We start from the raw sequence: 27,935 nt of genomic DNA, 5'->3' as shown, positions 1-27,935 counted from the left end.
GATTTTTTAAAGCAATATACCGTTATGTCTGCTGGACTCTTCTGGTTGCGGGGATATATAGGGTTTGTAGGTTCATCAAGAACCCTAGGCACCCAGAGCCAATAAAGGAGCTGCACCTTGCAATGCTTTTTCATTGTATACAAGGTATACAGCAATTCATTTGGTGAAATATAAAGAGTGAAAAATAGGTATCAAGGAAACTTTGTACTTCCAAAATGGACACAAGATAAGGTTTTGAGAAGCAGTGATTATTTGCCCATCTCTGAATTACGGGGTCCCCACACTAGCATGTGAATTACAGGGCATTTCTCAAATAGACATCTTTTTTACACATTCTCTTACATTTGGAAGGAAACAATGTAGAGAAAGACAAGGGGCAATAACACTTGTTCTTCTATTCTGTGTTCACCCAAGCCTCCCGATAAAAATGGTACCTCACTTGTGTGGGTAGGCCTAATGCCCGTGATAGGAAACGAAACATGGACACATCACATTTTTTACATTGAAATCGGACGTGTTTTTTTGGAAAATGCCTAGCTATGGCTTTTGGCCTCTAGCTCAGCCGACACCTAGGAAAACATAGCAGACTTGTGCATTTCTGAAAAGTAGACACACAGGGGAAATCCAGGATGGGGTGAGTTGTGGGGCTCTCACCAGGTTCTGTAACCCAGAATCCTTTGCAAACCTCACAATTTGGCAAGAAAAACACTTCTTCCTCACATTTCGATGATGCAAAGTTCTGGAATCTAAGAAGAGCCACAAACTTCCTTCTACTAAGCATTCCCCCACATCTCCCGATAAAAATGATACCTCACATGTGTGGGTAGGCCTAGTGCCTGCAACAGGAAATGACCGAAACCAGTACGTAGACACATCAACATTTTCAAATACAAAACTACCTGTTTCTGATGGATACAACTACCTGTGGATTCCTCACCTAATGAATACTCCCATGGCGCCAGCATTCGACGGAAATCTTCTTACTAGTCTCTGCACGTCGACGAGGACGTCACTCTAGCCCACGCGACGCCGTCTGACGTCATACAGGCAATAAGAGGTCCTCGCCGACGTGCCGATGACAGTTCCCTTTTTTCCGTGCATTCGAAACGGTTATCTTCGAGGGAGCTACTGTTACCTTCGTGGTTACAGTGTATTGTCTGCTGCGGTCTTCTCTGCGGTAATAATGTCTCAGAGGAAGTCGGGTTTCAAGCCCTGTCGAGAGTGTGGGGGCAAGATGTCAGTTACAGATCCTCACTCCGACTGTCTATGGTGTTTGAGCTCCGACCACGACGTCTCGACTTGCGATTCATGTCAACACATGAATCCGAAGGCCCTCAAAGAGCGTGAGGCCAAGTTATTCATGGCAAAGTCAAAGAAGAAGGAGAAACATCATAAGAAGTCTTCTTCGCCAAGGTCTCACCGGCGTCATCGAGACTCCCGGCGCCGTAGAGACTCACAACGTCATTCCAGCAAGGAGTCTCGTTCGAGGTCACCTTCGGCTCGGCGTCGGAGGACTTGGGAGGTCAGCCCCACGGTCACGCCGCATCCATCGACGCCGTTGCCCTCTCCGGCGTCACCGACTTCGCCTGGTCAGGCGTCGGTGATTGAGGTGGTGCAGCCTCTTGTGTTTTCTCCGGCGTCGCAGACGTCGAGGCCGGCGTCGGGGTCGCCCTCGATCCAGGCACCCCAGTATCCGGCTTTTCCCACTCCTGGAGCCGATAGTACCGCGTTTCTTAATGCGATGTATACCATCTTTCAGCAGATGGCTCCAGGAGCTGCTCCGGCTGGTCCTTCGGGGCCCTTGGCCTTTTCGTTGGGTGATCCTGCGCCTCTTCGGCCGGCACCCTTTATGCCCTTTCTCCCTTTTGGGAATGTGGGCTCGGCGCCGGTGCCGGCGTCGGTGGCCGCTCCGGTGGCTTCGGATGTTTCGGCCCCGGAGGTTGCCCTTCCGTCGAAGTCAGGATTTTGCCCTGTGACTCCGGTTGGTCCATCGGCTCCAAGACCTCGTCCTCCGGCTCCTACCTCGGCGCCGAAGCTGCCTGTGGCGCCGGACGCGGCGTCAGATGCTTCTGGAGATCGGCGCCGTTCTTCGACGTCGGCGGAGGCCATGTCGACTCCGCGTATCGAGGAGAGACTTCATTCGAGGAGGCGTGCTCTCCGTCTTTTAGAAGAGCAGGAGTACCAGCGAGTCTTAGAGGAGGGAGAGATTGAGGACTCTGGAGACGGACTACATGGTCTGGATACAGCCAGTGGGCTGGACACTTCCCCTGAGTGGGACCTTTCATCTCCAGGGGAATATACGGAGGAGGCTGCTTCCTTTCATGCTGTGGTGAGGAAGGCATGGAGCTTTTTGGACCTGCCTTTGCCGGTGGCAGAGGCGAAGCAGAATTTGTTGACAGAGGTATTGCATCCGGCCTCTGCTGCAGCTGAGCCTCTCTTGCCATTTAATGAGGCTTTGCTGGATCCGGTGTTGGAGGTGTGGAAGAAGCCGGTGTCTTCCTCGGCCGTTCATAGGGCTGTGGCCAGGAGGTATCGAGCTGCACCATCTGACCCTGGCTTTCTCTCTAGACACCCTACGCCGGAGAGCTTGGTGGTGCAAGCCTCCTGTTCCTCAAAGTCAGCGCCTGGTTCCTTCCCGACGGTGCCTGGAGACAGAGACTCCAAGAAACTGGATGCGCAGTCCAAGAAAATATTTTCGTCATGCAGTTTGGCGTTGAAGGCCACCAACGCAACGTGCATTCTGGGGAGGTACATCCATGCTCTGATGGATGATATTTCGTCTTCATTTACGGAGCTCCCCCAGGGTCTCTTGGATGTGGTCTCGGACGCCCAGGCTGCCGCGACCCAGATTATCCAGTCTGGGCTGGACACGACCGACTCGGTGGCCAGGGCGATGGGCACGGCTGTGGTGGCAAGAAGACAGGCCTGGCTCCGAAACTCAGGGTTTTCTGCGGATGTGCAGTCGACCCTGCTGGACCTCCCGTTTGATGGGGACAGACTGTTTGGAGCCAAGGCAGATTCGGCCTTGGAACGATTTAATGAGAGCAGAGCCACAGCCAAATCGTTAGGACTGCAAGCTCCTTCTTCCTCTGCCTCTTCTAGATTTTTCAGGAGGTTTCGGGGATTTGGGCGTGGCTCTTCTTCCTCTTCCTTTCGGGGGAGGTTCCAGCAACCCGCCTCTTCCCTCCCCTATAGGTCATTTAGAGGGAGGGGGAGGGGTGGGGCCCGTACCAGAGGAGCCTCTCAACAGCACTCTGCTTCTTCCTCGTCCTCTGGAGGGGTGCAGCAGGGGAAGCAGCCTTAGGCTTCCACCGTTTCCCACTCACTCCTCTCCTGTAGGGGGAAGATTACAGCATTTTCTCCACAAGTGGAAGTCTATCACAACGGACACTTGGGTTCTCGGCATTGTGGGGAAAGGCTACGCCCTTCCCTTTCGGGAGTTCCCGCCCCTCATCCCGCCCCGCCCATCTTATTGTTCAGAAGAACACCTCCTGTTGCTAGAACAGGAGGTTCAAGTCCTCCTTTCAAAGGGCGCGGTAGAGTTGGTCCCAGAGCAGGAAAAGGGTCGAGGTTGTTACTCAAGATACTTCCTGATTCCCAAAAAGGATGGTCAGTTGAGACCAATCCTGGATCTGAGGATCTTGAATTGGTTCCTCAAACAGGAAAAGTTCAAGATGCTGACCCTAGCACAGGTGCTTCTGGCGTTGAACAAGGAAGATTGGATGATGTCTGTCGACTTGCAGGATGCTAACTTTCATATCCCGATACTCAAGTCGCACAGGAAGTATCTCCGGTTTGTGGTAGGGTCGCAGCACTATCAGTTTGCGGTCCTCCCGTTTGGTCTTACTTCAGCACCTCAAGTCTTCACAAAGGTGATGTCAGTGGTTGCGGCGGAGCTCAGAAGGAAGGGGATAGCAGTATTCCCTTACTTGGACGACTGGTTGATCAAAGCCAAGTCCCCGGAGCTTGTGTCGCATCATCTGCAGTCAACAACCCAGTTGTTGTTCGACCTGGGCTTTTCGGTGAACGTGCCCAAATCTCACCTGGAGCCCTCTCAGCGCCTCCTGTTCATAGGGGCAGTACTGGATACAACATTGGGTCGAGCCTTTCCTCCGCCTCAGCGGATTCAAGATATTCAGGAATTGGTTCCAATGTTTCGAAATGGAGCGGTAGTTCCAGTCCTCAAGGTCCTTCGTCTGCTCGGTCTGTTCGCCTCCTGCATTCTGTTGGTCACGCATGCTCGCTGGCACATGAGGGCTCTTCAGTGGTGCCTCCGAAGGCAGTGGTCTCAACACAAGGGAGATTTAGAAGGTACTGTCAAGATCTCCAGAGATGCTGCTGTGGAATTGAAGTGGTGGATTGCGGGCAACAATCTTTCACAGGGAAAGCCGTTCGCGCAGTCGCCACCAGTGGCCACGGTCATAACGGATGCTTCCACCCTAGGATGGGGAGCTCATCTGGGGGATCTGGAGATCAAAGGGCTTTGGTCTCCAGAGGAACAGGTGTTTCATATCAATCTGTTGGAGTTACGGGCTGTACGTCTGGCTCTCAAGGCCTTCCTCCCATCCCTTCGTGGTCAGTCGGTACAGGTCCTGACGGACAATACTACCACGATGTGGTACATAAACAAACAGGGAGGAGTAGGGTCGTACCTTCCGTGCAGAGAAGCTCTTCGGCTATGGTCCTGGGCAAAGGACCATCAGATTTGCTTGGTGGCAAATCATCTGGCCGGGGTCTTGAATGTACGTGCGGACAGTCTCAGTCGCCAATTCTCGGCAGACCATGAGTGGCGTCTCCATCCAGATCAGGTCTGTCTAATCTTCCAGATATGGGGGTTTCCTCGGATAGATCTGTTTGCCACTCTAGAGAACGCGCATTGCCCGTTATTCTGCAGCCTCCATTATCCGATGCAGGGAGCGTTGGGGGACGCGTTTCAGATAACCTGGTGCGACCAGTTGCTTTACGCGTTTCCCCCCATACCCTTGATTCCTCGAGTGTTGAGGAAAATTCGCCAAGACCGGGCCCAAGTCATCTTAATAGCTCCGGATTGGCCAAGGAGGGTATGGTACTCCGACCTTCTCCAACTCTCACTGTGCCCTACGCTCCGTCTCCCTCTCAGGGCAGACCTCCTCTCGCAGTCGCAGGGGCAGGTTTTACACCCCAACCTCCAGAGTCTGCACCTACATGCTTGGAGATTGAACGGGGCAACCTGAGTTCCTTCTCTCTCCCGCCTGATGTAGTGGATGTTATCTTAGCGGCCAGGCGACACTCCACTAAATCTATCTACGCTAATAGGTGGTCTAAATTTGTTATGTGGTGTGGAGAGAGACAGATTGATCCCTTACATGCTCATCTGTCACATGTTTTGTCTTTTGCACTGTCTCTAGCGCAGAAAGGTTGTGCAGTGGCTACCATTAAGGGTTATTTGTCGGCCTTGTCAGCCTTCATTTGTCTTCCAGACCAACCATCGTTATTTAAATCCCCTATTGTTCTCAGATTCTTGAAAGGTCTTCTGAATCAATATCCTCCAAAACCATTCGTTATGCCTCAATGGGATTTGTCCTTGGTCCTGACTTTCCTTATGGGGTTCCCTTTTGAGCCTATGCATTCTTGCCCCTTAAGGTATTTGGTTATTAAAACAGTATTCCTGGTAGCTATAACATCTGCAAGGAGAGTGAGTGAGTTGCAGGCCTTATCGGTTAAACCCCCTTATATAACGTTTTATGGGGATAAGGTGGTGTTGAGGACCAAGGCTGCTTTCCTTCCGAAGGTTGTTTCACCCTTCCATTTGGCTCAGACAATCACTTTGTCCACGTTTTATCCTCCGCCTCATCCTTCAAAGGAGGAAGAAAGACTACATCGCCTGGACCCAAAAAGGGCGTTGAGCTTCTATATCGACAGAATGAAGGATATCAGGCTGGAGGATCAGCTGTTTGTCGGATACGTGGGCAAGAGGAGAGGAAAGGCAGTCCACAAGAGAACACTCTCCAGGTGGGTTGTTCTTTGCATTAAAATCTGTTACTCTTTGGCAAAGAAGGATCCGCCTGAGGGCATTAGAGCTCACTCCACCAGAGCTCAGTCGGCCTCTTCGGCCTTGGCCAGGGGTGTTCCTGTGGTCGACATCTGCAAGGCCGCAACTTGGTCGTCCCTTCACACTTTTGTGAAACATTACTGTTTGGACTCTGAGGTCAGAAGGGACGGTCATTTTGCACGGTCAGTGCTGCAGGATTTCTTGGTTTGACCATTTAGGCACCCACCGCCGGGCGTGGTACTGCTTTGGGACTCTATTCATTAGGTGAGGAATCCACAGGTAGTTGTATCCATCAGAAGAACGAGTTACTTACCTTCGGTAACGATTTTTCTGGTGGATACATTAGCTACCTGTGGATTCCTCACGGTCCCACCCGCCTCCCCGTTGCCTTTTTGGTCTCTCCAAGCAATCCTTGAGTGTGCTCCTTTTGGTCTTCAAAGTTGCAATACATTTTGCATATATGATATTTGTATATATGTGTATATTTATATATAAATCTATATATATTGTGTATATACATGATTCGTATGTATAAATATATTTATTTAAAAAAAAAAAAGAAGGTTATATTAAATCTACAGCTATTTTATTGCAATGTTGTGTGATTTACAATATTAAGAGATGTTGCTTTGCTCTTTCATTACATTGGGTTATTATTATTCTCATGCACGTAAAAAATGTTGGTACTGTCATCGGCACGTCGGCGAGGACCTCTTATTGCCTGTATGACGTCAGACGGCGTCGCGTGGGCTAGAGTGACGTCCTCGTCGACGTGCAGAGACTAGTAAGAAGATTTCCGTCGAATGCTGGCGCCATGGGAGTATTCATTAGGTGAGGAATCCACAGGTAGCTAATGTATCCACCAGAAAAATCGTTACCGAAGGTAAGTAACTCGTTCATTTGTGCGGGGGCTGCGTTTTTGGTCCTGGGCTCAGCAGCCATCTAGGGAAACCTACCAAGCCCAGACATTTCTGAAAACTAGACACCCGAGGGAGTCCAAGGAGGTGTGACTTGCGTGGATCCCCAAGTGGTTTCTTACCCAGAATCCTCAGCAAACCTCAAATTTAGCTAAAAAAATAAATAAAAAAAAATCAAATTTTCCACACATTTCTGATTGGGATCACCGCACCGGCACAATTTTCCTACAACCCAGCGTTCCCCTCAGTCTTCCGATACAAATTATACCTCACTTGTGTAGGTGGCTGCAATGTCAGTCCTGTAGAAGCCTTTGCATGGGCTCCCTATGGGTGGCAAAATATATGCTGCAGCCCATAGGGATCCCCTGGAACCCCAATGCCCTGGGTACCTAGGTACCATATCCTAGGAACTTATAAGGGGGCACCAGTATGCCAATTGTGGGTGAAATACTGGATTAAAGTATGCAATACCCATAATTTAAGGCAGAGAGCATAATTACTGGGGTCCTGATTAGGAGGATCCCAGTAGACACAGTGAAACACACTGAGAAACAGGCCAAAAGTGGGGGTAACTTTGCTAGAAAGATGCTACTTTCCTACAGTAAGAAAATGGTGCGGGGTGCATGTGAAGTACACCACTCTGGACTCACCCACATGTTTAGTTTTCAGATGTGTCTAAGTCTCGTAGATTTTTCTAGATGGCAGCGTCCTCAAGTCCAAAGAGTGCAGCCCTCACCATTCCAAGTGGGACGATTTTGAGGGTTAGCCAAGCTCTCATGGCCCAAATGTAAAACCAAAACCCCAAATAATCAAATGTCCTCCTGCGTGCCATTGGGATAAGATATTTTAGTATGCAGGGGCAGAGCTGAAAGACTGTTACTCCCTCCAGTTGGGATGGGGGCATAACCATGCCCATACTGCTTGGTAGCCACCACCCCACAATTGTTTTTTAATTCCCTGGCATCTAGTAGGCTTTCTGTTTACCCCCCCCCCTCGGGAGTGGATCAGGTGTAATTGCCCTATCTGCCCACCGTTGGGCAGAATAACTTTGTACCCATTTATTTGGGGTGGGGATATGGCCATACCCGCACCCTCTTTTTAAAAAAAATATTTTTTACTGATTTCTGATGGGCTTTCTGACCCCTTGGGGGCAGATGGGCCTTACAAAATAGGCCGATGTGACAGAAATAGCCTAAAATAAATTTGTCCCCCAGGAGAATGACCCTTGCCTAAAGGGGTGCTCCCTTTGCGTGGAATTGGCGCAAACAATCAAAAACTCCTGGGGTCCAGTGGTTTCCGGCCTAAGAAAAATAAGCCAATCTCCCCCCAAGGAGCGAAGAAATGGCCTAAAATAAAATTGCCTACCAGGGGAGCAACCCTTGCCTAAGGGGTTGCTCCCCTTGCATGAAACTGACGTAAAAATAAAAAATCCCTGGTGTCTAGTGGACATTTCTGCAGCCCGATTGCCGTATGATCATGCTGCAGAAATGCTCAGAAAGACATCAAAAGGAAAGGAAAGGCTTTTCCTTTCCTTTGATGCCTCTCTGTTGTTCCGCCAACCCTCGATGGGAAGAGAAATGCAAGCATTTCTCTTCCGATCGCATGGGGCGACCTCTGATGAGGTCAGCGCACGATCACGGGGGTGGGTATGGCGGGGTGGTACGGGAAGCAATTCCCCTTCGATCCCACTTCCCCAGAGAGCTGGGTGGCAGACGTAACTGTACGGCACCCGAGTGGTGGTGCTGAGGATGTAACTGTAACGTCGCGGGCACCTAAGGGGTTAGTAAATAAAAAAATAAAAACAACCCTTAATAAGCAAAAACTAAACAGTTACAACAGAAACAAGAAAGATCATAACATATATGAGATTATAAAATAAGTTTTAAGGCATGCAATCTATAACAGAATTTAGCATATATACATCATATCTTTTCAGGAAGGCCAAGCTTTGTCTCCCTCATGCACATGTTAAACTTAATTACTGAATTAAGAGGTAAGGATGAACTCAACCTACATGATTGTCTCTATGCCACATTGGTGTTCTCCTTACTCTCTCACTAGATCACTGGGCAGAATCTTCTTCTGGTGCAGGGAGGCTATTGGACCAACTGTTGGTTGGTACTAATGTAACACTATTGTTATTGGGTAACTTAGGCCCTCACTACGAGTGTGGCGGTCTTAAGACTGCCACAATCGCAGTGGTGGTCTTACCGCTGAGGACCTGGTGGTAAAGACCGCTGCATTACTAGTCTGGTACTTTGGCCTAAGCCAAACCGCTGCCAGTCCTGCTGGTCCGGTCGGACCGCCGCTGCCGGCAGAGAGCCCCTTGGCCAGCGGCAGGCCTAAGACAGCCAGTCATATTAGAAGGCAGCAAACTGCCAGGCTTTTTGCGGTGGTCACCCCGACACGAAAACCCTGGCGTTAACACACCCGGCAACAGGAATCCCCATTCCTTTCACTGGCACATGCACCCCCACACGTCCACACGCTTGCAGAAACACCCTCCCACCCGACCGCAGCATATAGACACACACCCCAACCGGGGTGCATGTATACAAACACCCTCACCCGACCGCATGCATACAAACACCCCCACCTGATTGCATTCATACAAACACCCCCTCAACCGACCGCACGCATACAAACAACCCCACCTGACCACACGCATACATACACCCCCATCCGACCGCACACATACATACCCCCATCCGACCGCACACATACATACCCCCATCCGACTGCACACATACAAACAACCCCACCTGACCGCACACAAACACCCCTACCTGACCGCACACAAACACCCCTACCTGACCGCACACAAACACCCCTATCAGACCGCACGGATACAAACACCCTTACCCGACCGCACACATATAAACACCTTCACTCGGTCTCACACTGACATATACGCACCCCCACTCGCTCTGACACACGCACCCCTACTCATACTCACACTGACATACACACACCTGCAACTCATCCGCACACCTTCATATATGCACCCCCATCAACACACCTTCAGTCATGCACCCCCCTCATCAACACACCTTCAGTCACGCACCCCCACTCAACACACCTTCAGATACGCACCTCCACCCAAACACCTTCAGAGAGACACCCCCACTCATCAACACACTCCATGACATACACCCCCACTCATCCGCACACCTTCAGACACGCACCTCCACTCAACATACTTCTGACATACACCCCCACTCGCTCGCATGCACCCATACAAACACCCCTACTTGCATGCATCCCAATACACACACCTACTCACTTGCACCCTAACACACCCCCTCCGTTAACCATTCAGACACACACACCCTCCATGCACACATACATATACACACACATACACACACACCCATTCCGCTACACATACACGCACACACATGCACACAATACCCACTGTCCACCTACCTGTCTGGGTGAGGTGGTCATCCTGGAGGGGATGGATGTCAGTGTTTCCACCACCAGCGCTGCACCATGTTATGTCTCATAATACGGTGGGCAGAGTCCTTTTGGTGTGGCGATGCTGGCTGTGGAACTGCCTCTAACCGCCGGGTCAGACCAAAGGTGTCAGATTTCCACCCTTAAATGGGCTGAAATCCTTGGGTGAGTTCAAATACGGTGGCCTTCAGACTGCCAACACAGCAGTCTTTGGGTGCCCACGACTTCGCTGGTCTTTCCAAAATACAGCCAAAGTCATAACGAGGACCACAGTCTTCAATAAGCTTAACATTCTCCAAACATCTCTTGGATCCAATAGCGCCACATTTGTCCTCACCTCACTAATTATGAAAGAGCCCATAAATATGGAACACCCCTTTTTCAGTAACTATGGTTTCTTGACAAGAAAGCATCACTTTCCTTCAACCTAACACATTTTACATTTTTCCCCATTATCATATCTTGTCACAACTTGAGTGCTTCTTACTGCTATAATCAGCCAGTCTCTGGGCACCACTTGGTTTCTTGTTGTTCTGGATTGACCAAGGCAGGGGCGACCCTTTCCAGTAGCCACAGATGTGCTGATAACAGAACACCAAGCAGGCCCGTAACTCTCAGAAAGAGTCCCAGAGGTAAAATACCCAATAAGAGAAAAACGTCAGAATCAAGGACTCCTGAAAAAAGAAGAACAAAAGCACAAAAAAGAACTAGAACAAGCTGCAGGCGGAAAAATCTAAAATAACAGGATACGGGAGCGAGGAGCACAACCACAAAGCAAGTGTTTGCAACGCAAGGAACAGAAGACCAACTGTGCTTATATACTGACTAACAGGAAATGACATGCAAGAAGTATTGAAGACACCATCTTGGATTGGGAAAGACCACTTTCAGGTGAATGGAAAAAATTGCCATATTGTAGAAAGGTAATGAGCAAAGCATGCAGGAAAAGGAACACAGACTCTTGGGAAGAAGAAACATGGCTAAGGCAAGGAAAAGAAAAAAAGAAGAAAAGAGGAAAACAGCAAGAACAGGTAAGCAACTTAAGAGGATAAAGAGAGACGGCAGCGTAAACAGTGCCTAAAGGGAAAGGTTAGCCAAAAAGCGGACTGCAGCAGAAACAGCTGTCCGAGACACGGACCGCCGATCTGACTGCGGCCCGAAAGTGAGGCGCCACAGGTCTTTGCGGCATCACATATATTACTTTATATTTGTTTCAATAACTTTGTTATTGTTTGCAAATTTCTTCATCAGATAACAATTTAAAGTCCTGTAAATTTCTACCCACCTCCAGCCATGCAGGGGTGAGCTTTGAATTCGATAACCTTTTTTTCCAGAGAGAAAAGTATGACTCTAATATGACACAATTAGGAGAGACACAATGTTGTCACCAAGTTTCTTGTAACACATTTGTCAGTGTATTTCCGGGTTCCACAGCTCTTTGCACGCAACTCTTAACCACCCTGTTCATGCATTTTGCTAAAACATTAGCCTGTGGAGCATACAGTGCAATTTCTAAATACATAATAGCCAAACTATGCATAAAATCACACATTTCCTGAGAGTTGAACTGTACACCACAGTCTGTGACCAAATCCCAGGGAATACCCTCCCAAGTAAACTCTTACTTCAAACATTCTATCACCATCCTAGTAGTCACAGCAGTAACACGTTTGGTAACAACCCACTTGGAGATATAGTCCGGTAGAAGAACAAAATGTTCCTTTTGTGCCAACAAATCAAATGGTCCCACACAGTCTAACACTAATTCAGTCCAAGTCTCCAAGGGAATCTCCAGAGGTGGCAGAGAAGCTGTGTGTGTGTAATCTTGTTTTTGTTACTCTTAGCACACAGCCACCAATCCTTTGTCACATCTTCAACTTGTTAGTCAATACCAGGAAACCAGTTTCAATGCCTAAGTCTAGATTTCATCAAGTTCATCCCAAGATGTTCCTCATGGGCTAAATTAACTAACTTCTTCCGTATCCCTTAAGGTGGAATTAACCTTGAACCGCTACAAACTTTATCTTCACAAATATTAAAATCATCACATATATTCCAATATTTCTCTAGAACTGAAGAAAAAGTCTGGTCTTCTAGCCTATCCTTAATGATGAACTCTGACTTCTCTAAATGTTACACCCTCATTATACATATCCCTCCGCTCATGCTTGTTAGTAGCATCTTCATTGACACAACCAACCAAAGTCTTAACCTCCATCAAATTCTCACAATCAATAGGAATGCTGGATAAACAGTAATTTACACAATTCTTCACCTCTGTGACATATTACCCATGGAAGTTGTGCTCAGTTAACCCCTCTGCCCATCTTTTCAACCTGGGTGAATGATTATCATTAGTCTACGTACTGAAAACTCTAATGACCTCTGATCAGTCCTAGCCACAAAAGATATTCCCCACAAAAAGAACTTGAAATATTGGACAGTCCATGACACTGTTAATGCTTCTCGTTCAATCTTGGAATAGCTCTTCAGTTCCCAAATTGAACGCATGGCAAAAGCTATCACTTTATCCTGCTCATGAACCATTTGTGAGATAACAACATCAAAGGCCACAAAGACTGGCATCAGTAGTCAAAAAAAAAAAAAATCTTTGAAACAAATTAACCTGAAGTTGGAAAAAATCACCAATACGCTTCTTATTAGATTCACGCTTCTTAATAGATTCAAACGCTACAGTACACCACACTGACCATGTCAATTTTTCACCTTTCTTGGGCAAAGACTTTAAAGGCAAAGTTACACTGGCAAAGTTAGGAATATATTTTGAACATAATTCTGGAAGACCCAAGAAAGAACATATTTGGTCCTTATTAACAGTGCTTCTGCTAGATCACTCTTGGGGCTGATTTCTTCATTAGAAATGGTATGGCCCAAATATGTGACCAAAGTCACTCTAAATCTGCATTTGCCTTTCCTAAGTGTGAGTATATGCTCCTGCAACATGCCCAAACCGAACTTCAGAAGGGTATCATGCTCAATTTTGTCTTCTCTTGATAGCAGGATGTCATCCTTGGACACCAATGCTTTTGGTATGCCCACCAACACCCTCAACATCTCCCTTTTGAAACATACTGCAGTGAATGCTAATCCAAAAGGCATCCTGAGGAATCCAAAAGGCAGCCTGAAGAATCTAAAAGACCCCAAGGGAGTCACAAAAATGTTAACTGTCTTGACACAACATTCAGGGGAATCTGGCAATAAGCTGAGGGTAGGTCCATCACACTGAAAGGTTTTGCCTTACACCCAAAGTAGCTGAGGTGTCTGTGATACTGGGAAGTGGTTGCCTGTCCACCCAAATACACCTATTAAGGCCTTTGCAAATGAACACCATTCTGACTTTCTTCTCTCCATCCTTTGGTGCAGAAACGTCTGGGGCCAACCACTCAGAGGATTCAATCTCCTCAATGACACCTGCTTTGAGTAATTTTTGCAACTCATCCCTTAAGAGACCCAATATCAAATTTGGAACCCCTCTCACTTTATGAGCAACAGGGATCGTATTTTTTTTTTATAACAGTCTTGATCTCAAAATGTTTGGGCAAGCCCAAACCTCCAGACACTACCCCAACAAACTCTTTAAAAACATTAGAATTACAACTGGTAATATACAGTAAGAACATGTTATCAATAACATTGGGATTGAGAAAGATACCCGTTATGAATTGGGTTGCTGGTTGACTGGGTGTGAAACTTAGTCAAACAGCAACCACAATCCTAGTCATGGTGTCAGGCAACCCCTGAATGAACCTTTGCTCACCCTCTAGTATACTGACACAGAGTAGGTAGGCTTACCCTAGAGGTAGTGTGTTAAGTATTTTTGCAACACTTCAAACAGTAAAACAGAGAAAACACCGCACAAAATGAATCCACACCAGGTTAGAAACATAGATCTGAATTTAATAAATAAAATAAGACCAAAGGGACAAAAATCCAGTAAGTAGAAATTGTGTGATAAATTTTTAAAGAATAAACTGTAAAATACTGCTCAGAAGCGGGAAGTGCTAACCGAAGATATCTGGTCACACCGGACTGGAACACAGTCAAAAGTTCAGGCCGACTATATGGATCCAACCAGGCCCACTGAACCAAAGCACCTTAAATCCTGGTTGTGGAGTGTTGCATCAGTTCCAAACTATGCAATAGAGGAGATGTGTCAATTTTCTCCATGCAACAGCAGCAAAGCATTGGTTCCGAGATGCAACAGGGTTAGGGTGCAAGTTTCTCCTGCATCAAAGTCGAGGATCCAGGCGCCACGGCTTGCAATGTAAAGACCGGTGTCGAGGACATGTTTTGCAGTCAAGGTGACGTGTCTGTTCTGATGACAGAAGAGGCTGCGATGCTGAGATTTGGTGGTGGTGTCGAGGATGCAGTTGACCGGGATTCAAAGATGTTGCTCCAGAAAAAGGATCACAGTAGCAGTTCTGAAGGCAGTTCTGTTCCATGCAACAGTGGCGATTCTGCTCCCACAGCAGAGTACGAGTCGTTTCCGCAACAGCAAGCAACTTAGGCCTACTTCCAAGGGTACAGGGCTGGGGTGGCACCACTTGGCAGGACAGACTCAAAACTGGCAGAGTCCAGGTGCAGCACAGGGTGGCTGGAAGCGTTTTATGTCCCTGATGCTTTAAATTAGGAGGCCAGCCAGTAAGCCCTTAGAGTCAATATGAGTTTAAGTGATGCAGGTCCAGTCCTTCTCACCCAGGATGGGGAACAACAGGCAGCACAGTAAGGTAGGAGGAAAGCAATAGTCCAGCAAAGTGGCAGTCCTTTAGCAGCACAGTAACCTTCTTGGCTGAGTAGTCATAGGTCCAGCAGTGTATTGAGTTGGTGGTGTCAGAGTTCCAATACTTATACCCAGTTGGGCTTCTGAAGTTGGGTAAGACTTCAAAGACAGGCCTTTGAAGCGTGCAGAGGTCCTGCCCTAGCCCCAGGCCCACCACAGGGAGGTATACAGCCCTTAGTGTGGGGGAAGGACACAGCCTAGTCAGGTGTGAGGCTGGGACCAGCTCCTCCCTCCCGTCCTCCCATGATATCCCATCAAATCATGTCAACTCTCCCATTGTGTGTGGTTGTCTATGGGGAATACACAAAGCCCAGCTGTCACCCACTCCAGACAAGTGATCAGAAACAGGCAGCAGACATCAAATGGATTAAGTAGGAAAATCTCAACTTTCCAAAAGTGGCATTTTCAGAAATATAATTTAAAATTGTATTTTACCATAAGTTGTGATTTTCAATTGTGATTCTAGAGACACCAAAGTTGAAAAGTTTATCTCTTCCAGATTGTGACTTACAATATAGGATGTAAAAAGGTAATCACAATGTTGTCCTACAGGAGAAGTAGGCCTTGCTGTAGTGAAAAATGACTTTGGGGGCTTTTCACTACCAGGACAAGTAACACTTAAAGGTACATGCCCTACTTTTAAATACATGGTACGCTGCCCTCTGGGTTGTCCAGGGGCTACCTTAGGCTGATAGAGGTAGCTATAGCAGAGCAGCTTAGGCTGAACTAGGAGACATGCAAAGCTCCTACTATACCACTATATCATAAGAAAACACAATACTCAGAGTTACTAAAAATAAAGGTACTTTATTTTAGTGACAATTTGCCAAAAGTATCTCAGAGGATATACTCCCTTAGGAGGTAAGTAAAATACACAAAATATACACACAAACCAAAATCAGGTAACTAAACAGTTAGAAAAGTAGTGCAAACACTGTAGGACACAATAGAATGCAATAGGAGACAATAGGCCTAGGGGCAACACAAACCATATACTCCAAAAGTGGAATGCAATCCACGAATGGACCCCAGGCCTAGTGTAGTGTGTACAGGGTCGCTGGGAGTGTGAGAAAACACTAAGGGTGTCCAAGATAACCCAACCCATGACCATGAGAAGTAGGAGTAAAGTTATCCTACTACCTCAGAAATACAGTAAAGTCGAGATAGGGGATTCTGCAAAGACAACAACTGACTGCAAAGCACTGAAGATGGATTCCTGGACCTGAGCACCTGCAAAGGAAGGGGACCAAGTCCAAGAGTCACGCAAGTGTCCAGGGGGGGCAGGAGCCCACTAAACCCCGGATGAAGGTGCAAAAGGGCTGCCTCCGGGTGGAAGAAGCAGAAGATTCTGCAACAACGGAAGGTGCCAGGAACTTCTCCTTTGGTCAGAAGATGTCCCATGGCGTGCTGGAGGATGCAGAGTTGTTTCCACGCAGAAAAACCGCAAACAAGACTTGCTAGCTGCAAGAGTCGCGGTTGAAGGTTTTGAGTGCTGCTACGGCCCAGGAAGGAACAGGAGGTCGCCCTTGGAGGAGGAGACAGAGGGGGCGCTCAGCAACACAGAGAGCCCACACAGAAGCAGGCAGCACCCACAGAAGCACCTGAACAGGCATTCAGAAGATCTGAGCAAAACGGTCGACTCAGCACAACAAAAGGGGGTCCCACGGAGGTGGAGTCCAACTCAGCGAGTTGGGCAATGCAGGACGGACTTCTGGGGACCTGGGCTAGGCTGTGCACAAAGGAAGTCTTGCAAAAGTGCACAGAAGCCCTAGCAGCTGCAGTTCACGCAGTACACAGAATTACTGGCTGGCGTGGGGAGGCAAGGACTTACCTCCACCAAATTTGGACAGAAGGGCCACTGGACTGTCGGGGACACTTGGATCCAGCTCCTGTGTTCCAGGGACCACGCTCGTCAAGATGAGTGGGGACCCAGAGGACCGGTGATGCAGAAGTTTGGTGCCTGTGTTGGCGGGGGAAGATTCCGTCGACCCACAGGAGATTTCTTCTTGGCTTCCAGTGCAGGGTGAAGGCAGACAGCCCTCAGAGCATGCACCACCAGGAAACAGTCGAGAAAGCCGTCAGGATGAGGCGCTATAATGCTGCTGGTAGTCTTCTTGCTACTTTGCTACTTTGTTGCGGCTTTGCAGGCGTCCTGGAGCAGTCAGAGGTCTATCCTTGGCAGAAGCTGAAGAGGGAAGTGCTAAGAAACTCTGGTGAGCTCTTGCATTCGTTATCTGCTGAGATACTGTAGTAAAGTACCATCTTGCCTGGCATGTTACCCCCATTTTCACTGTATGTATGTATGTATGTATGTTTTAGTCCCTGTGTCACTGGGATCCTGCTAGGCAGGACCCCAGTGCTCGTAGTATGTGCCCTGTATGTGTTCCCTGTGTGGTACCTAACTGTATCACTGAGGCTCTGCTAACCAGAACCTCAGTGTTTATGCTCTCTCTGCTTTCTAAATTTGTCACTGCAGGCTAGTGACTAAATTTACCAATTCTTATTGGCACACTGGTACACCCATATAATTCCCTTGTATATGGTACTTACGTATCCAGGGTATTGGGATTCCAGGAGATCCCTATGGGCTGTAGCATTTCTTTTGCCACCCATAGGGAGCTCAGACAATTCTTACACAGGCCTGCCACTGCAGCCTGAGTGAAATAACGTCCACGCTATTTCACAGCCATTTTTCACTGCACATAAGTAACTTATAAGTCACCTATATGTCTAACCTTCACCTGGTGAAGGTTGGGTGCAAAGTTACAGTGTGTGGGCACCTGGCACTAGCCAAGGTGCCCGCACATCGTTCAGGGCAAATTCCCCGGACTTTGTGAGGTCACTACCTATGTATAGCTTCACAATGGTAACTCAGAACATGGCCATGGAACATTCTGGTATTGGGGGTGACAATTCCATGATCCCCCTGGTCTCTAGCACAGAACCCGGGTGCTGCCAAACTGCCTTTCCGGGGTTTCCACTGCAGCTGCTGCTGCCAACCCCTCAGACAGGATTCTGCCCTCCTGGGGTCCAGGCAGCCCTGGCCCAGGAAGGCTGAACAAAGGATTTATGCAGAGAGAGGGTGTTACACCCTCTCCCTTTGGAAATAGGTGTGAAGGGCTGGGGAGGAGTAGCCTCCCCCAGCCTCTGGAAATGCTTTGATGGGCACAGTTGGCGCCCATCTCTGTATCAGCCAGTCTACACCGGTTCAGGGATCCCCCCAGCCCTGCTCTGGCGCGAAAATGAACAAAGGAAAGGGGAGTGACAACTCCCCTGGCCAGTACCTCCCAGGGGAGGTGCCCACAGCTTCTCCAGTGTGTCCCAGACCTCTGCCATCTTGGAAACAGAGGTGTTGGGGCACAATGGACAGCTCTGAGTGGCCAGTGCGAGCAGGTGGCGTCAGAGACCCCTCCTGATAGGTGCTTACCTTTCTCAGTAGCCAATCCTCCTTTTTGGGCTATTTAGGGACTCTCCCCTGGGCTATTCATCAGATAACGAATGCAAGAGCTCACCAGAGTTTCTCTGCACTTCCCTCTTCGATTTCTGCCAAGGGTCGACCGCTGACTGCTCCAGGACGCCTGCAAAACTGCAACAAAGTAGCAAGAAGACATCCAGCAACATTGTAGCACCTCATCCTGCCGGCATTCTCGACTGTTTCCTGGTGGTGCATGCTCTGAGGGCTGTCTGCCATCACTCTGCACTGGAAGCCAAGAAGAAATTTCCCGTGGGTCGACAGAATCTTCCCCCTGCCAACGCCGGCACCAAACTTCTGCATCACCGGTCCTCTGGGTCCCCTCTCATCCTGACGAGCTTGGTCCCTGGAACACAGGAGCTGGGTCCAAGTGTCTCCCACAGTCCAGTGGCCCTTCTGTCCAAATTTGGTGGAGGTAAGTCCTTGCCTCCCCACGCCAGACAGTAATCCTGTGTACTGCGTGATCTGCAGCTGCTCGTGCTTCTGTGCACTTTTCCAAGACTTCCTTTGTGCACAGCCTAGCCCAGGTCCCCAGCACTCAGTCCTGCATTGCCCAACTCGCTGAGTTGGACTTCGACGTCGTGGGACCCTCCTTTGTGACTCTGAGTCGACCGCTATCCTCAGAACTAAGGGCCTGCTCCGGTACTTCTGCGGGTGCTGCCTGCTTCTGCGTGGGCTCTCCGTGTTGCTGAGCACCCCCTCTGTCTCCTCCTCCAAGGGGCGACATCCTGGTCCTTCCTGGTCCCCAGCAGCACCCAAAATCCTCAACCGCGACTCTTGCAGCTAGCATGGCTTGTTTGCAGTCTTTCCACGTGTGAACAACTCTGCATCCGCCAGCATGCTGTGGGACATCCTCTGACCAAAGGAGAAGTTCCTGGCATCTTCCGTTGTTTCAGAATCTTCGGCTTCTTCCACCCGGATTCACCTTTTGCGTGATTCTTGGACTTGGTCCCCTTTCTTTACAGGTCCAGGAGTCCGTCTTCAGTGTTTTTCTGGCAGTTGTTCTTGCAGAATCCCCTTTCTGATGGATACAACTACCTGTGGATTCCTCACCTCATGAATACTCCCATGGCGCCAGCATTCGACGGAAATCTTCTTACTAGTCTCTGCACGTCGACGAGGACGTCACTGTCTCGCACGCGACGCCGTCTGACGTCATACAGGCAATAAGAGGTCCTCGACGACGTGCGGACGTCAGTTCCCTTTTTTCCGTGCATTCGAAACGGTTATCTTCGAGGGAGCAACTGTTACTCTTGCGGTTACAGTGTATATCTTGCTGCGTACTCTTTCTCTGTGGAAATAATGTCGCAGAGAAAGTCTGGATTTAAGCCTTGTCGTGAGTGTGGAGGCAAGATGTCGGTGACGGATCCTCATTCCGATTGCCTTTGGTGTTTGAGCTCCGACCACGACGTCTCGACTTGTGATTCGTGTCAGCACATGAATCCGAAGGCCATTAAAGAACGCGAGGCGAAGCTGTTTATGGCCAAGTCAAAGGAGAAGCATCACAAGAAAAAGTCTTCTCCAAGACATCGGCGTCATCGAGACTCCCGGCGCCGTAGAGAATCTCGGCGTCATTCAAGGGAGGCTCGTTCCAGGTCTCCGGATCGGCGCCGGAGGACATGGGAGGTCAGCCCCACGGTGACGCCGCATCCTTCGACGCCGTTGCTCTCTCCGACGTCTCCAACTTCGCCTGGACAGGCGTCGGTGATTGAGGTATTGGAGCCTCAGGTGTTTTCTCCGGCGCAGACGCCGAGGCCGGCGTCGGGGTCGCCTCCGAGTCAGGCACCCCAGTATCCAGCTTTTCCCACCCCTGGAGCCGATAGTTCCGCATTCTTGAATGCGATGTATGCCATCTTCCAACAGATGGCTCCAGGGGGTGCTCCGGCTGGGCCTTTGGCCTTTTCTTTGGGTGATCCTGCACCTCTTCGGCCGGCACCCTTTATGCCCTTTCTCCCGTTTGGGAACGTGGGCTCGGCGCCAGTGTCGGCGCCGGTGGCCGCTCCGATGGCTTCGGAGGGATTGGCCCCAGGGATTTCCATCCCGTCGACGTCGAGATTTCGGCCTGTGACTCCGGTGGGTCCATCCGTTTCATCTGCTCTTCAGTCGGCGCCGAAGTTACCTGTGGCGCCGGATGCGGCGTCGGTGGCTTCGGAAGATCGGCGCCGATCTCCGACTTCGGCGGAGGTGTTGTCGACTCCGCGGATTGAGCAACGACTGCATTCAAGGAGGCGTGCTCTCCGGGTACTAGAGGAGCAGGAGTACCAACGAGCCCTAGAGGAAGGAGAGCTAGAGGACTCGGGTGATGGGCTGCGTGGACTGGAGTCGGCCAGTGGGCTGGACACTTCCCCTGAGTGGGACCTTTCGTCCCCGGGGGAATATACAGAGGAAGCTGCTTCCTTTCATACAGTGGTACGGAAGGCAGCTAGTTTTTTGGACCTGCCTTTGCCGGTGGTGGAGGCGAAACAAAACCTTTTGACAGAGGTTTTGCATCCGGCCTCAGCCGCGGCGGAGCCTCTATTACCTTTTAATGACGCTCTGCTGGATCCGGTCTTAGAGGTGTGGAAGAAGCCGGCATCTTCCCCAGCAGTTCACAGAGCCGTGGCCAGGAGGTATCGGACGGCTCCAACTGATCCTGGTTTCCTATCTAGGCACCCTACGCCGGAGAGCTTGGTTGTGCAGGCCTCCTGTTCGTCCAAGTCAGCGCCTGGTTCTTTCCCGACGGTGCCTGGGGACAGAGACTCAAAAAAGCTAGAGGCGCAGTCGAAGAAGATTTTTTCGTCCTGCAGTCTGGCGTTAAAAGCCACTAATGCGACCTGTATCCTGGGGAGGTATATTCATGCTCTGATGGATGACATCTCCTCTTCGTTTACAGAGCTTCCCCAGGGTCTTTTGGATCTTGTCTCTGATGCCCAGGCTGCTGCGACCCAAATTATCCAGACGGGACTGGATACCACCGACTCGGTAGCCAGAGCAATGGGCACAACTGTGGTGGAAAGGAGACAGGCCTGGCTCCGTAACTCGGGCTTTTCGGCGGATGTACAGTCCACATTGTTGGATCTCCCGTTTGATGGGGACAAACTGTTTGGGGCTAAGGCGGATTCGGCCTTGGAACGTTTTAAGGAGAGCAGGGCCACGGCTAAGTCGTTGGGATTCCAAGCTCCTTCTTCCACGGCCTCTTCCAGATTCTTCAGGAGGTTTCGTGGATTTGGGCGTGGCTCTTCCTCCTCTTCCTTTCGGGGAAGATATCAGCAACCTGCCTCTTCCCATCCCTATAGATCTTTTAGGGGGAGGGGTAGGGTCCGCACCAGGGGAGCCTCTCAGCAGCACTCTGCCTCTTCCTCATCCTCTGGCGGGGTGCAGCAGGGGAAGCAGCCTTAGGCTTCCACCATTTCCCACTCACTCCTCTCCTGTAGGGGGAAGATTACAGCATTTTCTCACCAAATGGGAGACTGTTACGTCGGACACTTGGGTTCTCAGTGTTGTGGGAAAAGGCTACACCCTTCCCTTTCGGGAGTTTCCGCCCCTCATCCCGCCCCGCCCTTCGTATTGTTCACAAGAACACCTCCTGTTGCTAGAACAGGAGGTAGAAGTCCTCCTTTTAAAGGGCGCGGTGGAGTTGGTCCCGGAGCAGGAAAGGGGTCAAGGAGTTTACTCAAGGTATTTCCTGATTCCCAAGAAGGATGGTCGTTTGAGACCAATTCTGGACCTGAGGATCTTGAATTGGTTCCTCAAGCAGGAAAAGTTCAAGATGCTGACCCTAGCACAGGTGCTTTTGGCGTTGAACATGGAAGACTGGATGGTGTCTGTCGACTTGCAGGATGCTTACTTTCATATCCCGATACTCAAGTCACACAGGAAGTATCTCCGGTTTGTGGTGGGATCGCAACACTACCAGTTTGCGGTCCTTCCGTTTGGTCTTACTTCAGCACCTCGAGTCTTCACGAAGGTGATGTCGGTGGTTGCGGCAGAGCTCAGAAGGAAGGGGATAGCAGTATTCCCTTACTTGGACGATTGGTTGATCAAAGCCAAGTCCCCGGAGCTTGTGTTGCGTCGTCTGCAGTCAACAACCCAGTTGTTGTTCGACCTGGGCTTTTCGGTGAACGAGCCCAAATCTCACCTGGAGCCCTCTCAGCGCCTCCTGTTCATAGGGGCAGTACTGGATACGACATTGGGTCGGGCCTTTCCTCCGCCTCAGCGGATTCAAGATATTCAGGATTTGGTTCCAATGTTTCGAAATGGAGCGGTAGTTCCAGTCCTCAAGGTCCTTCGTCTGCTCGGTCTTTTTGCCTCCTGCATTCTGTTGGTCACGCATGCTCGCTGGCACATGAGGGCTCTTCAGTGGTGCCTCCGAAGGCAGTGGTCTCAACACAGAGGGGATCTAGAGGGTACTGTCAAGATCTCCAGAGATGCTGCTGTGGATTTGAAGTGGTGGATTGCAAGCAACAATCTTTCACAAGGAAAACCGTTCCAGCAGTCGCCACCAGTGGCCACAGTCATAACGGATGCTTCCACTCTAGGGTGGGGAGCTCATCTGGGGGATCTGGAGATCAAAGGTCTTTGGTCTCCAGAGGAACAGATTTTTCACATCAATCTGTTAGAGTTACGGGCTGTACGTCTGGCTCTCAAGGCCTTCCTCCCTTCCCTTCGTGGTCAGTCGGTACAGGTCCTAACGGACAATACTACCACGATGTGGTACATAAACAAGCAGGGAGGAGTGGGGTCGTACCTTCTCTGCAGAGAAGCTCTTCGACTATGGTCCTGGGCAAAGGACCATCGGATTTGCTTGATAGCAAACCATCTGGCCGGAGTCTTGAACGTGCGTGCGGACAGTCTCAGTCGCCACTTCTCGGCAGACCACGAGTGGCGTCTCCATCCAGATCAAGTCTGTTTAATCTTCCAGAAGTGGGGGTTTCCTCGGGTAGATCTGTTCGCCACTCGAGAGAACGCGCATTGTCCGTTGTTCTGCAGCCTTCAGTATCCGATGCAGGAAGCGTTGGGGGACGCGTTTCAAATGACCTGGTGCGGCCAGTTGCTTTACGCGTTTCCTCCCATACCCTTGATTCCTCGAGTATTGAGGAAGATTCGCCAAGACCGGGCTCTAGTAATCTTAATAGCTCCGGATTGGCCAAGGAGGGTGTGGTACTCCGACCTTCTCCAACTCTCAACGTGCCCGCCGCTCCGTCTCCCTTTCAGGGCAGACCTCCTCTCGCAGTCGCAGGGGCAGGTTCTACACCCCAACCTCCAGAGTCTGCACCTACATGCCTGGAGATTGAACGGGGCAACCTGAGTTCCTTCTCTCTCCCGCCTGAGGTAGTGGATGTTATATTAGCGGCCAGGCGACACTCCACTAAATCTATCTACGCTAATAGGTGGTCTAAATTTGTTGCGTGGTGTGGAGAGAGGCAGATTGATCCTTTACAAGCTCATCTATCGGACGTTTTGTCTTTTGCTCTATCTCTGGCGCAGAAAGGTTGTGCAGTGGCTACCATTAAAGGTTATTTATCGGCCTTGTCAGCCTTCATATGTCTTCCAGACCAACCATCTTTATTTAAATCCCCTATTGTTATCAGATTCTTGAAAGGTCTTCTAAATCAATATCCTCCAAAGCCATTCGTTATGCCGCAATGGGATTTGTCCTTAGTCCTGACTTTCCTTATGGGGTCCCCTTTTGAACCTATGCATTCTTGCCCCTTGAGGTATTTGGTTTTAAAAACAGTCTTCCTGATAGCTATAACATCAGCAAGGAGAGTGAGTGAGTTGCAGGCCTTATCAGTAAAACCCCCTTATACAACTTTTTATGGGGATAAGGTGGTGTTGAGGACCAAGGCCGCTTTCCTCCCGAAGGTTGTTTCACCCTTCCATTTGGCTCAGGCAATTACTTTGTCCACGTTCTATCCTCCGCCTCATCCTTCCAAAGAGGAAGAAAGACTGCACCGTTTGGACCCAAAGAGAGCGTTGAGCTTCTTTATCGATAGAACAAAGGATTTCAGGCTGGAGGATCAGCTGTTTATTGGATACGTGGGCAAGAGGAGAGGAAAGGCAGTCCACAAGAGAACACTATCCAGGTGGGTTGTTCTTTGCATTAAAATATGTTACTCTTTGGCAAAGAAGGATCCTCCTGAGGGCATTAGAGCTCATTCCACCAGAGCTAAGTCGGCCACTTCGGCCTTAGCCAGAGGTGTTCCTGTGGTCGACATCTGCAAGGCCGCAACTTGGTCGTCCCTTCACACTTTTGCAAAACATTACTGTTTAGATTCTGAGGTTAGAAGGGACGGCCATTTTGCACGGTCAGTGCTGCAGGATTTCTTGGTTTGACCATTTAGGCACCCACCGCCGGGCGTGGTACTGCTTTGGGACTCTATTCATGAGGTGAGGAATCCACAGGTAGTTGTATCCATCAGAAGAACGAGTTACTTACCTTCGGTAACGACTTTTCTGGTGGATACATTAGCTACCTGTGGATTCCTCACGGTCCCACCCGCCTCCCCGTTGCCTTTATGGTCTTGCCAAGTAATCCTTGAGTGCGCTCCTCTTGATCTTTGAGGGTGCAATAGATGTATATATATAATATATTTATATATATATAGGTATATGTGTATATATCTTTATGTATATACTTGGTGTGTGTATATATTTTAAAAGAGAGAGTTTTATATATATATATATATATATATATGTACATAAAAAGATTTACAGTTATTCATACAATGTGGTGTATTTTTACAATATAATGGATGTTGCTTTGTTCTTTCATTGCATTGCCTGGTTGTTCTCATGCACGTAAAAAATGATTGGTACTGACGTCCGCACGTCGTCGAGGACCTCTTATTGCCTGTATGACGTCAGACGGCGTCGCGTGCGAGACAGTGACGTCCTCGTCGACGTGCAGAGACTAGTAAGAAGATTTCCGTCGAATGCTGGCGCCATGGGAGTATTCATGAGGTGAGGAATCCACAGGTAGCTAATGTATCCACCAGAAAAGTCGTTACCGAAGGTAAGTAACTCGTTCATCTTGTCTATACTGTATTTGTGGGCTAGTAGGGTAACTTTACTCCTACTTTTCAGGGTCTTGGGTTTGGGTATCTTGGACACCCTTAGTGTTTTCTAACAGTCCCAGCGACTCTCTACAACCCACACTAGGCCTGGGGTTCAGGCCAGCCTCCTACAATAAGGAAGCCATCACTGGCTTCTTATTGGTCTAATAGTCCCTTGATGGCAACGGTTAGAATTCCTGCACCCATGACTTGAAAACAGTATTTGTTTCTTCTTCAGATGCTGCATTTTGTTGACAATGCCACAAGATCACCCTGATTGTAACCGTCTTTCTAAGATTAGGCCTGTCCTTGATCATTTTGTAGATCAGTTTTCAGAGGTGTATGTTCCAGGCAAAGAAATAAGTGTGGACGAGACTTTGGTCCTGTTCAAGGGGCGTTTGGTTTTTAAGCAGTACATTCCTAGCAAGAGGGAACGTATGGAATTAAATCGTATATGCTGTCAGAAAGTAGGACAGGATAATTGTATAATTTCCGGGTCTACACTGGTGGGGATTCCAGTGTTGACCCCCACTGGTTGTCAGCCCACTTTTGGAGTGTGCGAGAAAATTGTGTGGGAACTTGGTAGACTGTTTAACAAAGGTCACCATTTGTACGTAGGTAATTTTTATACCGGGGTGCAGTTGTTTAAGAGGTTGTTCACAGTGGACACTGTTGCTTGTGGCACAATCCGTTCCAACCGGAAAGGCTATCCAAGGGAGCTTGTCTGTAAAAAGCTTGAGAGGGGACAGTGCAGTGCCTTGCGGAATGATGAGCTGCTGACTCTGACATTTTCAGACAGGAGGGATGTGTACATGCTAACTACCATCCATGATGAGAGTAATTCCCCTGTGACTGTTTGGGATCAAGTTGCCGAACTGCGCAAACCTGCATACATTTTGGACTACAATAAGCACATGGGTGGTGTTGATAGAGTAGATCAGAGGTTAGAACCTTACACTGCTCTTCGTAAGTCTTACGTGTGGAATAAAAAGTTGGCCATACATTTATTTAATTTGGCAACTTTTAATGCTTTTGTGTTCAAGGATTGTTCCCCTGGGTCAAGGATGAAATTTGTTAAGTGATAGAGAGCCTTATTGTGGTGGAACAGGCAAGGGTTCCTAGAGTAGCAGTGGTGGAGGATGTGGTCAGATTGGAAGATCGCCACTTTCCTGATCACATTCCTCCCACTCCCAAAAAAGACTTGCTCACTAAAAAATGTGGAGTCTGTGCCCGAAGTGGTATCCTGGGGGAGAGCCAGATGTACTGCCCCGATCGCCCTTGAAAACCTGGGCTGTGTGTGGTCGGCTGTATTAGGAGTTACCACACCCAAAAAAAACATTCTGGGAAATACTGCGAGCGTAAACTGCCTGTTTTATATTTTCAGATGTTCAGCTTCACGGTTGACATTTCTGTCATGTATTTAGTTAGAGCTTTTGTGTTTGTAGTTTTGTACTTATTTATAATTAGTAAGTGGTTTCTTTGTTGTTTCAAAACAAAAAAAGTGATGGCGGTGTGCGTGGAGTGGCGCTTGGCTGGCGGTGTGTGTGGAGTGGCGCTTGGCCGGCGGTGTGCGTGGAGTGACGGCTTGGCCGGCGGTGTGCGTGGAGTGACGGCTTGGCCGGCGGTGTGCGTGGAGTGGCGGCTTGGCTGGTAGTGTGTATAGGGTGGCGCTTGGCTGGCAGAGTGCATGGGGTGGCGCTTGGCTGGCAGAGTGCATGGGGTGGCGCTTGGCTGGCAGAGTGCATGGGGTGGCGCTTGGCTGGCGGTGGGCGTGGAGTGGCGCTTGGCTGGTGGTGCCAGCCAAATGCCAGTCCACACACTCCCATCAGCTGGTGTGATTGCCGTATCAGGCATGTGGGCTTATGTAAGTGATGGGCCCTTGAGTGGCTCTGTCTGTTAATGCGATTGTTGTAATGTGCTGGGCACGTAGAAACAGTGCATTTAATTTTTGGGAAATCTCTTGTTAATAAAATTTGATCTACTGAACCATCACTCACCCTCGTGCCAAATCCAACTAATATGTGTGGTAAAAATGACAAAGCCTGCTCCGCTGTAATCAGGTGTCGCAGCACACCCATGACACGCTAGGTGTCTCGGGTTGGACCCCGATGATGAAGCATGCCACCAACTTGGTTGGTGGGTGAGGGGTCTTTTTAACATAACCTAAGTGCGTTTCTTTTCACAATTTTAGTGTTTGGAACATCACAGAAGTATGTGGACACAT

The 27,935-nt window shown here is 49.2% G+C and overlaps 1 protein-coding gene across 1 annotated transcript in view; it reads right to left on the bottom strand.

Moving 5' to 3' along the window:
* LOC138293939 (bromodomain-containing protein 4-like) overlaps positions 1-12,990 on the bottom strand; it is a 212,553-nt gene extending 199,563 nt beyond the window's left edge. The window contains exons 1-2 of the mRNA XM_069233214.1: positions 12,772-12,990; positions 11,046-11,078 (exon numbers count right to left, since the gene is read on the bottom strand). Coding sequence (XP_069089315.1) covers positions 11,046-11,078; positions 12,772-12,990 — 252 coding nt within the window. The remainder of the gene's footprint in view (positions 1-11,045; positions 11,079-12,771) is intronic.
* Positions 12,991-27,935: the final 14,945 nt, after the last annotated feature.

Source organism: Pleurodeles waltl, chromosome 4_2 (assembly GCF_031143425.1).
Source record: "Pleurodeles waltl isolate 20211129_DDA chromosome 4_2, aPleWal1.hap1.20221129, whole genome shotgun sequence".
In the NCBI taxonomy this organism is placed as follows: Eukaryota; Metazoa; Chordata; class Amphibia; order Caudata; family Salamandridae; genus Pleurodeles; species Pleurodeles waltl.
Note: the sequence above shows the minus strand (reverse complement) of the source record. Positions and strands in the feature narration are given on the sequence as shown.